This window comes from Danio rerio, chromosome 14 (genome assembly GCF_052040795.2).
Source record: "Danio rerio strain M-AB ecotype USA chromosome 14, GRCz13ab, whole genome shotgun sequence".
NCBI classification, from domain to species: domain Eukaryota; kingdom Metazoa; phylum Chordata; class Actinopteri; order Cypriniformes; family Danionidae; genus Danio; species Danio rerio.
In genome coordinates, this window is record NC_141034.1 from 630001 (window position 1) to 643475 (window position 13475).

General features: G+C 45.0%; 1 protein-coding gene across 1 annotated transcript in view; it reads right to left on the reverse strand.

The window, feature by feature from the left end:
• Nucleotides 1-12647, reverse strand: part of fat4 (FAT atypical cadherin 4) — a 104202-nt gene extending 91555 nt beyond the window's left edge. Inside the window, exon 1 of the mRNA XM_087280989.1 lies at nt 7143-12647. Coding sequence (XP_087137115.1) covers nt 7143-12269 — 5127 coding nt within the window. The 5' untranslated portion in view covers nt 12270-12647. The remainder of the gene's footprint in view (nt 1-7142) is intronic.
• Nucleotides 12648-13475: the final 828 nt, after the last annotated feature.

The window sequence follows — 13475 nt, forward strand, 5'->3', positions numbered from 1 at the left end:
ACAGTGGTCGGCGCATATGTGTGTGTGTGTGTGTGTGTGTGTTTTGCTGCATAAATGAAAACAGCTGTTTGTGTTTGAGCAAACTCAGCATGAGTGTGTGTGTGTGTGTGTGTGTCATAGTGCTTTTTGTTTGTCTCTCTGCCTGCGTGTGTGTGTGTGTGTGTGTGTTGCAGCGCTCTCTTTTTGTCTCTTAGCCTGTGTGTGTGTGTGTGTGTGTGTGTGTGTGTGTGTGTGTGTGTGTGTGTGTTTGTGTTTGTGTTTGTGCATATGTGTGAGTTTGTGTGTGTGTGTGTGTGTGTGAGTGTCTGGGTGTGAGTGTGTTCAGCGCTCTTTTAGTCTTTCAGCCTGTGTATGTGCAAGTGTGTGAGTGATTAAGTTTGTGAGTGTGTGTGTATGTGTGTGTGTGTGCGCGTGCGTGCATGCATTTGTGTGTGTTTGTGTTTGAGTGTGTGTGAGTGTGTTTGTCTTATTGACGGCTGACAGTGATGTATTGTAGGTCAGGCTTCAGGAAGTGTGTGTGAGTTAACTCAGTAGATTCAGTCAAAGCTTCGTTATTGATTAACACACACACGCACACACACACACACAGTGGAAGTGCTTGAAGAGCAGATCACCACATTAAAGCTAATAAAGATCTAGAGTGATGGTCTGTACAGTGTGGACGTGTGGAGTGTGGACTCTGAGTGCACTTCAGATTACTTACTGTCAGATTATTCTGCTTATTTAAATGAGAAACTCTCCTTATTTTGACTCATTATTTCTGAAAATAGCACTATACTTCATTCCTGTCTAGAAAATGCGCACTGATTTAAGAATATTGAGATATTTGGACTAGAAACAAGACAGGAATTCTCCATTAGAACAGCATTATTTGCAGTGGATGAGCACTGGAGAGAGGACCAGCGCGTCTCCACACCTTCAGTCCAGCAAAATCATCCTGATTCACTTTCCCAAATCACTTTCAGCTGCTGTAAACAAACCACTGCAGGAGGAAGAACAGCACAACACTACACTGAACCCAATACTGACTCATATTCATACACACACACCGAACACACACACACGCACACACACACACACACGCACACACACAGATCTTCAGTTCTCTGCTGGACGCTTTAACACAAGCTCAGATGAGTTATTCCAGCACGTCATTAGCAGAAACAATGGAGGACACCCCTCACAAATCTCAGCAAAGCAAAGAAAAGCAAACAGTTTTGGCCTTAATTACGCTCTCCCTCTCTCTCAGGAACAGAGCGACGCCTCTCGGGAAGCTATTTTCAAAACCCGAAGCATGCAGGAGGAAGAAATCCAGTTCATAAACACGAATCATCAAGCCCGTAATAATAAAACATTTTCAGCTCCAGCTGAAATTTCCAAAACACACACACACACACACGCACACACACACGCACATATATTGAATCACATTTGTTTTTGATTTGAGCACAGGCCTGCGCACACAAACCCACAAGTGTAGAGTTTCATCTGGATCCTGAGTTTAACTCTATCCCTCGAGGGAGAGTTTAGCGGAGCAATGCCGGCGCGTCACACTCACACTCAAAAACACCACGCTCACTGCTCCTTCACACTACTTATTTAATATGAGTTGGGTTTACTGGGATATAACTTAATTTATAAAGTAATTTATATTAAAACTTATATTATAACTTAATTGTTTTATTTTTAACTCACTTAAAGGAGGCCTCTGTTTATAAGATGTAATTGCGTCTGTGATGTCTCTAGAGTGTGTGCGTGTGTGTGTGTGTGTGTGTGTTTGAGCTGAGAATAGCACACAGATAACGTTCACTAATGCCTAGTTCAGACTGCGTGATTTTAACCCCAATTTTGACTCGCCGACAGGTTTTGAGAAATCGCCGACAAATGCCGGAAATCACAGGTAAATCGCTGCTCGTGCACGTGAGTGACAGTCACACAGTGTGAACGATCAAAGACGCGATCTGAGAGAATCACCGATGAGTCGCCGATGCCTGCGAGATATTTGCCGTGCTGAATATCAGGAGCTGTCGGCGACTCAAATCATTCATTCATTTTCTTGTCGGCTTAGTCCCTTTATTAATCCGGGGTCACCACAGCGGAATGAACCGCCAACTTATCCAGCAAGTTTTTATGCAGCGGATGCCTTCCAGCCGCAACCCATCTCTAGGAAACATCCACACACACACACTCATACACTACAGAAAATTAAGCCTACCCAATTCACCTGTACCACATGTGTTTGGACTGTGGGGGAAACCGGAGCACCCGGAGGAAACCCACACCAACACAGGGAGAACATGCAAACTCCACACAGAAACGCCAACTGAGCCGAGGATCGAACCAGCAACCCAGCGGCCTTCTGGCTGTGAGGGGACAGCACTACCTACTGCGCCACTGCCTCGCCTGATTCAGATCATGCCGTGTGAATTGAGTTCTGACTGAAAATAACATCAGCGATCACCTACAGCCAATGAGAGAGCGGCATTACCGTGTGTGTGTGTGTGTGTATACCTGCTGCAGGCCAGCGGGAGGCTGGGGGAGAAGGTTTTTCGGTTTATTTGGACCCACGAAATGGAGGAAAAACTAGTGGAGGTTTGACAGGACTCAGGAGCAACCGTGTCTGTTTGACGTTTCATACAGAAAGAAATTAGTTTATTATCAACTTAAGTTGAGGAGAAATGGCTAATTTCCTTCAAACCCAGGTGAGCAAACATGTACATGTTCTACCCCATTAAAGGCTTCTTTCTCATTATGTAGTTAATAACAAAAGATATACGATGTGTTTTTGGCTGTGAGACGTAGTTTGGACGAAGTTGTCTGCAATTCTTCCTATAGTAAAGTCATGCAATGTGAAAGTCCCTGTCGCCGATCCATCTTGCAGTGTAAACAAAGCAGCGACGAAACGCCTGCGCAGATACTCATGCAGTGTGAAAACATCTGTGACACGACTACTCTGAAAATCATGCAGTCTGAACTCGGCATTACTCTCTGAAACTGACCCTTTTAGGCTTTGATCCTAATTGTGGTGACTGTCGCTTTAAATGCAAATGAGATTTTCATAGGAGGCGGAGCTACAAATTTTCTGCATCACCATCCGCTTGTTAAGTGTGATGTCACATGAAGTGGCTTCTGTGTCCAAGTGCTCCATCAAGCTGCGTGGGGAGACTCAAAATGGTAATAATAAACATTTACAAAGCGCTGTAATATATATATATGTGTGAATGTAGAATAATTAAGGGAGTCATGCGACATAATTTTTATGTTTTTAATAAACATGGAGGCCAAAATCAAAATTTATTTGGTTGATATTATTGTGGTGGATTTTCTGGAAACTAGTGCAGGAAAAAGCTTCCCGGTTTATCAATGTTTAGATATTTAGACTGAAAACAAGACAGAAACTCTAAGTAAAGCTAGCATGTTTTTGCAGTGAACGTGCAGATTAAGTTTCGAGATGTCTCCTCTATCCAGCTCTCTCTCTCTCTCCGCTCAGGAAAAATCTATTCAGCGTGTCTTAGAGGGTCAGCTGAATTTAATGGTCACTTATTGCCTGTTCATGCAAAGCTGGTGGCACAAAAGCCGGGTTTCTAGGACCACCCTGCTCTGACATCGCCTGGAGCGCTCGAAATCTCACTAATACCCTCGCTCACTCAGTAGGGGACAGGTATCTGAGACCCACACGCGGATCTCCAGCGCTCATTTCCCTTTTAGCAGCTTTGCCTGTGTTTTCCTGGCCAGCAAGCGATTACAATGAGAAAGAAACAAACAGTTCCATCCCGCGGTTTCTGTGTTATTAATATCTGCAATCACGCAGTCTGGCCGTCTGATTTGTTGAATTTCTCGCAGCTGATAAGAGAGATTAGTGCGCTCGCAGCAGGAGCCCGAAGAAACACATTTTACCCAGAGTTCCCCACAAGGCGAGCGAGATTACAGGGATAGTTCACACAGAAAATTACATTTGCTCACTATTTAATCTTCCTCAAGTGCTTGCAAATGTTTCTTGCGTCTGTTGAATGCTAAAGAAGATACTTTGAAGAATGCTGGAAATCAGTAACCATTGACTTCCATAGGAAAAACTAGAACTAACGAAGCAGGGTTTTCAGCATTCTTCAGAATATCTTCCTTTGTGTTCAACAGAACAAAGAAACTCAGTGTTGTTACTGCTTTTGCACACTTTGTTGATTATACGTTGCATTGTAACTACATGCCAACTATGTGGAATGAGAGCAGCGGTGCCCAATCTTTCCTTATAAAGGGCCAAAGTTGATTGAGGGCTAAAAGTGAAATATGCCAATAAATATACGCTGTAACAATAACAACATTCATTTATTCATTCATTTTCTTGTCAGCTTAGTCCCTTTATTAATCAGGGGTCGCCACAGCAGAATGAACCGCCAACTAATCCAGCAAGTTTTTATGCAGCGGATGCCCTTCCAGCCGCAACCCATGTCTAGGAAACATCCACACACACACACATTACGGACAATTTAGCTTACCCAATTCCCCTGTACCGCATGTCCCAGAGCAAACCCACGCGAATGCAGGGAGAACATGCAAACTCCACACAGAAACGCCAACTGAGGCGAGGTTCAAACCAGCGACCTTCTTGCTGTGAGGCGACAGCACTATCTACTGCGCCACTGCCTCGCCACAATAACAACATGAATACTAGTAATATAATGTTGATTAGTCATGTGTTTGTTCTCTCAGCGTTCGTTCGGGTTTCCACCGGGTGCTCTGGTTTCCCCCACAGTCCAAACACATGCTGTACAGGTGAACTGGGTAGGCTAAATTATCTGTAGTGTATGTGTGTGTGTGTGGATGTTTCCCAGAGATAGGTTGCGGCTGGAAGGGCATCCGCTGTGTAAAAACTTGCTGGATAAGTTGGCGGTTCATTCCGCTGTGGTGACCCCAGATTAATAAAGGGACTAAGCTGACAAATAAATGAATGAATGAATGAATAGTCATGTGTTAATGACATTTGCATTATGGGAAAAAATCTAATTTTAATGGCAATGCTTTTGATTATTGAGTATTAGTGAGGACCACTGTGGTCTATGGTACGTGAGAGAAGAAAAGGACAGAACTGGCTCCTCCTGCAGATGGAAGTGAGGATGAGGTTTGAGAATGATGCAGACTGGACATAAGAGCAGTGATGGAGAGAGTCAGCTCAGAGGCAGATAAGGCAGACGTACACTCTTAGCCTGGATAAGTTAAGTAACTTAAAAAAAATAAGAGGAAACTAGTTGCCCTTAAAAAATTAGGTAATGCATGCTTAAAAAACGTGAGTGAGCTCAACTTAAAAGATTAGAGTTGTTCTAATATGTAATATAAGTTGAATAGACAATGTCTGCTCCACTGGAACCAAATCTTACTGTATGTGACCGATCTAGAATGTGTATTAAAAGCTTAAAATAGCATGGACTGTTTAAAGCATGCTTTATGATGGCAGATAATCAGCTGAGGAACAAAAGCAATAATAATAATACACTGCTGAAAATGTGCTGTGATCATTTTTTTAGGCTAAATTGTCCATAGTGTTTGAGTGTGTGTGTGGGTGTTTCCCAGAGATGAGTTGCCGCTGGAAGGGCATCCACTGCGTAAAAATGTGCTGGATAAGTTGGCGGTTCATTAAGCTGTGGCGACCCCAGTTAATAAAGGGACTAAGCGGACAAGAAAATGAATGAATGAAACTGAATTGAATTCTCCCTCTCTTTATACTTGAGAATAAGTCAACTGTAAAGTTAATTAAACATGTTTTAATCCAAGCTTATTTTGCATACCCAATTACATTAAGTTTAATTTGAAAACCACATTGTTAGATTAAAAAAACACTTAATTTTCAGTTATTTATATGGTATTATATATAACGGCAGATTAGTGTACACTTACTATGTTCTGAGAGCTGAGCTGCTTATTTGGATTTTCTCAGACGTATGAAGGTACACATGCACGCGCACACACACACACACACACACACACACACACACACACACACACACACACACACACAGACACACACACACACAGACACACACACACACACACACACACACACACACACACACTATACTCAACATAACTCCATGTATATAAGTCAACAGTGTTTTTGCGCTGCAACTGATGATCAACAGTAAAAGTGACACACTGTCCCTCGTCCCAACAGGGAAAACCAGCAACACTCATGAGTGCATGATTACCTGCGTTCATGACTTTACAAACAATAAATGTGATCACAATGGAAGTCAATAAAGCAAAAACAGCAGCAACATCACCAAAGGAAACGAGAGTATTGTTGAGTTTATGAACATTTTCAAAGCATTTTCTTCAATTATATGTTGGTCCCACTTTATATTAAGTGTCCTCAACTACTATGTACTTACATCAGAAAAATAAATACAGTGTGCTTACTGTGTTCATAATGTATTTAAGAACACGTGTGGTGCTTTTGAGTTGGGATAGAGGTTGGGTTATGGACAGGTTTGGTGGCATGGGTAGGTTTAAGGGTGGGTTAAGGTGTAAGGGATGCTCAACAGTGTATTTACAAATGCAATTACAAAAGTTAATTACTGATGTATTTACATGTATTTAATCAAGCATAAGTACACAGTAAATACATGTATTTACACAATAAGTAGATTGTAACAAACTATTAATTCCTATGTAAGTACATATTAGTTAAGGCCACTTAATATGTCAAAATAGGTATTGTCAACAAAAATTATTCTATTTGCTGAAACACAGAGAGAGCTGAAGCCAAATTAAGACTAAATCACCCCAGAGTGGATGAAAACAACCCAACAGCACACAAGGGTTAAGGCCTTCACTCTCGCTCTCTCTTTCTCTGAGCTGAAACAATACAGCTCGCCTGCCAAAAAACAAAGCCCACATTCTCAAGTGCAAAGCAATTTATACTTAATACAACCCAGATCTTCTGAAAAAGAGAACAGGGGGAAGAGAAAAAAACAAGCAGGAACTTTAGTAATGCACCAACCCTTTTCCCCCCTTTAGTTTGGATATTTTCGCTCCGGTTTTTCCACCACATTCACACAAATGACTTCAGCACATGTTTGGGAAATATGTTCCCTTAGATTTCCTTTCAGAAGAAGCATCACCTTAAAGAAGAAGTCAAACAGAAAGCTCACCTCTGCATGCTGCGTTCTGGGCTGTTTGGCGTCTGTTTCAATGGCGTACACGTCTAGGAGGTACAAATCCGAGCCTTGCTCCCGGTCCAGTTCGGCAGCCGTTTGGATCACTCCTGAATGGCGTCCGATTGTGAAAAGCCGTCCAGCGGCCTTTCCTCCACTTCGGACTGAGACAATGAAATACTCCACCTTGGTGCCGGCGCCACGTGGGCTCGAGGCATCCAGAGAGATGACGTTTGTTCCTGCTGGCTGGCCCTCCTTCAGTATGGTGATGTATTTGGGCTGGGAGAAAACTGGACCGTCGGTACCCTGGAGAATAATAGTTAGCTCAGTCCTCGAGGATTTTCGGTCAGTGCCGTGATCTGTAGCAGAAACCATCAAGCTATAGATGAGTTTTGAGGGAATTAGCTGAGACGCGAGTCTAATATCCCCACTGTACCGATCCATAATAAACGTGTCTGAATCTCCTCTCACCAGTTCGTACTCCACCTCCCCATTCGCACCCTCATCAGGATCAAACGCCAACACGGTGGTCAGAATTGACCCAATCACGATGTTAGATTCAGCAACTAGAGCGTTCTGCGAGATAAACGTGGGGATGTTGTCATTTTGGTCCGTCACCCATATCGTGACGTTTTTAAGAGCAAAACGACGAAACTCTGCAGGCACGGCTTGATCGGTTGCTTTGATCGTGAGCTCGAAGAGGTTTGAGAACTCTCTGTCGATGTCTTTATTAGTGAATATCACTCCAGACACCGAATCAATGCGGAAATGTCCACCCCGAGGGGTCTGCAGCGCAATAGAGTACTCCAGCAGTCCGTTTATATCCGCGTCGGTGTCGTGAGCTGTTATGGACATCACAGAAGTGGAGATCGGGAGGTTTTCGGGGATCGATTTAAAAATGTCTCCTGGTGTAAAAACAGGAGGGTTGTCGTTAAAATCTCGTACATGAATGATAACCGGGATTGAAGAGGATCTGGACGGCCTCCCGCTGTCTTTAGCTGTGACGTTGAGTTTGTAAAGAGACTGGGTTTCGTAATCGAGCTTCTTGACGAGGAAAATGCTGCCGGTGTTGGGGCTGATGCTGAACGTGCCGTGGTTATTAGTGGCGGAGATGCTGTATGTGATATCAGCATTGGATCCGGAGTCGGAATCGGTGGCGGTCACAGAGGCGACCAGCTCCCCGATCCTCATATTCTCCAGCACATCCACTGAGAGTGTAGATTTGGGGAATGACGGAGAGTTATCGTTATCATCCAGAACGCTGATGCTCAGCACGCAGGTTGAAGACAGAGGGACGCTCCCAGAATCCTCTGCGATGATTTTGAGGGAGTAAGAGGGTGTTGTTTCGTAGTCTAGTTTCCCCACTAGAGTAACTTGACCGGAATTGCTGTCGATGCTAAACTGCTTCTCCTCATTCCCCTCGGTGATGTCGTAGTGGACGAGGCCGTTTTTGTTTTCGTCCACATCTGAGGCGGACACTCGGAGCAGCTGTGTCATGTTCTGGGCGGATTCTGCGATCGAGGCCTGGTAAATGTCCTTAGTGAACTTGGGCGGGTTGTCGTTGATGTCCTGTATGTACACCTGCACTTTGGCCTGGTCTTTGAGAGGTTTGGGAAGACCCTGATCTGAGGACAGCACTGTAAAGCTGAACACCGCGGCGCCTCTCTGCCTCATTAAAGACTCTCGGTCTAACTGTAGAGTGCTTGTTAATACGCCAGTGATTGCGTTGAGCTCAAAATTCGACTGCGGCGTTTCAAAGGAATACCGCACTTCACTGTTAGGCCCGAAGTCTTTATCCTCAGCGAACACCCGTCCAACTAGAGCGCCTCGCTCCTGCTCTTCCTCGAAGTGAAACACATAGTTAGTGCTGTTAAAGAGCGGACGGTTGTCATTGATGTCATCCAGGAGGATGCTCACGTTAACACTAGCGCTCAGAGACTCGACCGCTCTGTCTTTAGCCACCACTAATAAACTATAGCGATCTTGCACCTCTCTATCCAGATCTGCCTTTATATACAACTGCCCGTCAGGGAAAATCCCGAAAACATCACGCGTGTTCCCGCTAATGATATCATACACGATTTCCCCATTGACGCCAGAGTCTTTATCAGTAGCCTCAACTCTGAAAAATCGACTATTGACGGGTTCTGATTCGAGAATGGTGACCTCATACGAGAGCTGGTCGAAGACTGGAGCGTTATCGTTAACGTCGTACACACTAATAGTGAGGAATAGGCTTGACGTGCGCTGAGGGACGCCCAGGTCAGAAGCCACGACCTCCAGCTGATATGAACTCGTGGTGACTTCAAGAGGGCCGGTGAGAGAGATTAAGCCATGCTTCTCGTGGATGTGAAACAAGCCTTTAGGGTTTTGCTTGAGACTGTATACAATCATCCCATTGGTCGCCTCATCAGGATCTGAAGCTTTAGCTTGGAATATGTGATGACCTGTAGCCCAGTTTTCAACAGCACTAACATGCTCGACGCTATGCATGAAGTTAGGCGCGTTATCGTTCAAATCCTTGACTGTAATGTTCACTAAAGTTTCCCCTGTGACCTCCCCGGCCCTAGCGATCACCCTGAGCTGATAGAAAGCCTGCTCTTCTCTGTCTATCAGCCCTAACGCTGTAATCTGGCCTGCTTTAATGCCAAACAAACTGCGCTGATCGCCGGATGCAATTAAATAAGTGATATTTGTGTGCAGATCCACTGTGGTGGCCGACACGGTGCCGATAATAGTGCCCACGGGCACGTTCTCAAACATAACAAAGCTGTAGTCTTTCTGACCGAACACCAGCGGGTTGTCTTGCGTGTCTACCACAGTGACGGTGACTATAGCCGGGGTGTGTGAGCGCAAGCCGCCGCCATCTGTCGCAGTGACCTGCAGCTGATACGCGGTTTTCTCTTCTCTATCCAGCGCCACTAACGTCGTAACTTTACCAGAAGTGCTGCTAATGTGAAACTTAGAGGAATCGCCAGCGGTGATAGCGTATTTAACAGTGCCGTTGCGGCCTAGGTCTGGATCTGAAGCGGTTACCGTTGTCACAGATGAGCCGGAGGGCTCGTTTTCTTTAATGTTAGCGAAATACTGCATGGGGTAAAACACCGGACTGTTATCGTTAACATCCTTAAGAGTGATATTCACCTTGCAGACGGAGTGCAGAGGGGGGGCGCCTGAATCTGTGGCTCTAATGTAGAGCAGATATGAGCTTTCTTCCTCTCTGTCTAACTCTGTGGACGTACTCAAACGTCCTGATGTGGAATCTAGTCTGAATTTATTCTGATCGCTCACAGGAGTTTCTGAATCAAATGAGAAGCGGATCGTACCATTAGGGCCGAGATCTGAATCAGTGGCGGAGAGCACGACAAGCTCGGATCCCGCAGGGGAATGCTCCGTTATGGAAACGTGATATGTGTTTTGTGTGAAAGTAGGTACCTGGTCGTTAACGTCTGTGATGTTGACTATCAATTTAGTGTAGGATATTTTAGGCTGCAGGCCTTGGTCCTTGGCACTGATATTGAGCACTATTTCAGAGGCTGTTTCCCTATTGAGCTCTGCAGCGCTGGTAACCAAACCGCTGTTCTCGCTGATGGCGAACCAGCCCAAACTGTTTCCAGACACCAGCGAGTAGCGCAGGTTGGCGTTCTGCCCGGAGTCTCCATCTGTGGCTGAAACCCCTTTAATGTAGCTGCCTTTAGGAATGTCCTCGCTGATGTCTACTCTATACACGGCTTCCTGAAATATGGGCGGATGGTCGTTAATATCATTCACAAATATAACCAGACTAGCGAAAGACGAGCGGGCCAAGGGCTTGCCGTTATCTGACACTGAAACAGTGAGGTTGTAGGATGAAATGCGCTCTCGGTCTAGCACGCTGGCCACTTTGATCAGACTCAAATTGGGGACGGGCGAACTGTGCACGTCAAAGTGTCTTTGCTCGTTTCCGCCAAGTATAGAAACTGAGATGTTGCCGTTGGCGGTGGACGAGTCTGAATCAGAAACAGTCAACAGTGCTACAACAGTGCCCACCTGGGCGTTTTCATCCACTGACGCGAATTTGGAAGTCGTAGGAAAGTATCGAAATTTAACAACGGGGTCATTATCGTTAACATCGAGCAATTTAACAGTAGCTTCAGTTCTAGTGTAAAGTGAAGGGACGCCGTTATCCACAGCGTGGATGGTGAGAGAATACTCCCTTTTAGTCTCGTAATCCAACCCCTCCTTTATAACAACAGTCCCAGCCTTGGGGTCAATCTGAAAAGGAGTCCCCTCATCTAAAAGATAGGTTATTTCAGCGTTTGCACCTTCATCCAGATCACTGGCTGCAATCTGCAGCACACTAGAGCCGACGGCAGCATCCTCAAACACACTAGTCTGATACTGCTCATGGTCAAAAGAGGGAGGGTTGTCGTTTATATCCTGAATAGTGACGTTTACTTGAAGATAGCCAAACTTTTTGGGCTCTCCTTTATCTTCCACTTGAATAAGCAGCTGGTAGAATGGAGTCGTTTCTCTGTCCAGCCCTCCAGTGGAGACTAGGTGTAAAAACGCGCCCTCTCCGCTCGGGTTGACGGTGATGTCCAGGCGGAATTTCCGCTGGTCGTTCCCGCTGATGATCCGGTATGTGGTGTGATCCACTCCGTTGCTACCGATGTCCGCGTCGGTGGCGGTGTCCAGAATGACCTGCCGCCCGCTGCTCGCGTCCTCTTTAAACGACACCACTATCGACGCGTCGGGAAACACGGGCGCGTTATCATTGATATCCAGCACCACGATGCGCACTTCAGTCGGGTAAGTCGGCTGGCTGGACAGCACCACCACATTGATGATGTTCCCGGGCAGAACTTCCCGATCGATCACGGAGGACGTGTAGATGACGCCCGTCGTCGCGTTGATGGAAAAAAGTTTGTGCTGCTCGCTGAATCTGTACGTGAAGGCGGGTTTGGTCTCGATGGTGCCCACATAGGTGCCCACCGGCTGCTCCTCAAGAACCTCAAACTCCTGCCGAACTTGACTGGAGACAGAACAGCGCGATAAAGTCCAGAACACGAGCAGAACGAGGTGCGTGGAGGTACCTGAAAGCGCCATGATCGCAGATGCAGTCCGGGTTTTCCCGAGCCTCATACATTCACCTCAGATTTGCAGCATTATATCCATTAAAACGGAGAGAAAGAGACTCGGAACTCGCGCTGAAAGTTGATTAATCCACAGGGGTATTCCTTAAAACTGCTTTATGCTCTGTTTGAGGAAAGTTGAAGAGGTGTAGCTGCTGTAAAATCCTGTCAGAGATCGTGCAGTAAAACTCCTCTCATGATGATGATGATGATGGTGGTGATGATGATGGAGTTTCCATTGTGAGCTAAACTAAAAAGTTCGCTCTTTTGTAAATCCTCCCACCTCACAATGTGAGCTTTCTAAATCTTATTTTAATGATTTCCCTGAAGGAAATAAGCGAGCTCTCGGTGTATCCCTGTGATTCTGCTACGGGATGTCCCGCGGAATAACGGTGAGCAAACTTCTCTTTGCTGCCCTGACTGAGAACAAAAGCCCGAGTTGAGAAAACTCCCGCCCTGCTCTGCTGCTATTGGCCTCCTGCGTGCGGCCACGCCTCTCTTTGGCTCCGCGTTCTATTGTAAAGTCATCGAGCAGGGCTCTGATTGGACGAGGGAGACGTCAATCATGGCTCAGACGGACTGTTATAAGAGAGTTGCGCTCCAGGTATTGAATGTACCGTTATGTGCCCATAATAACACCGACTGCTCATTTATATGCCAGCCGTCGCTTTTAGCAGCTCAACTGTGCATATTTTACTGCACTGAAAATAAAATACTCAAGGGTGATTCCTTGGATTTACTAAATTAAGTGGTTGTAAACTTTATTTAGGCTAAATGTAAACAAATTAAGTTGAACATTACTCAATTTAATTTGTTTAAATTCAACACGTTTATTGTTTGACACAATTTTGCAGACATCTTTTTTTTTCGGTCTAGGAGGTATATTTGTAGATGTTGCATTTATTTAATCTATGTTTTAGTGTGCCTTATTTGTTAAAAAAACACAACTGTGATCCTGTTTTGTCTGTAGGATTGAAAAGGTCTTATAAACCACATTAAAAAGCATCAGTCTGTGCTCAGAATTGTTCTAAATTTGATGTATTTTCATAATTGTAGTAATTTAATACAATAAGATGCAATAGCTCATCACTAAAATGCAGATGTGTGTCAGAGAAATCGTATTGTTCACAGTAAGCAACGTAAAAGCAAATGTATGGAGAGAAAGGGAACATATTCAATGCATGTTCAATGTTTTAAAGAACATTTGAGAAGGTTT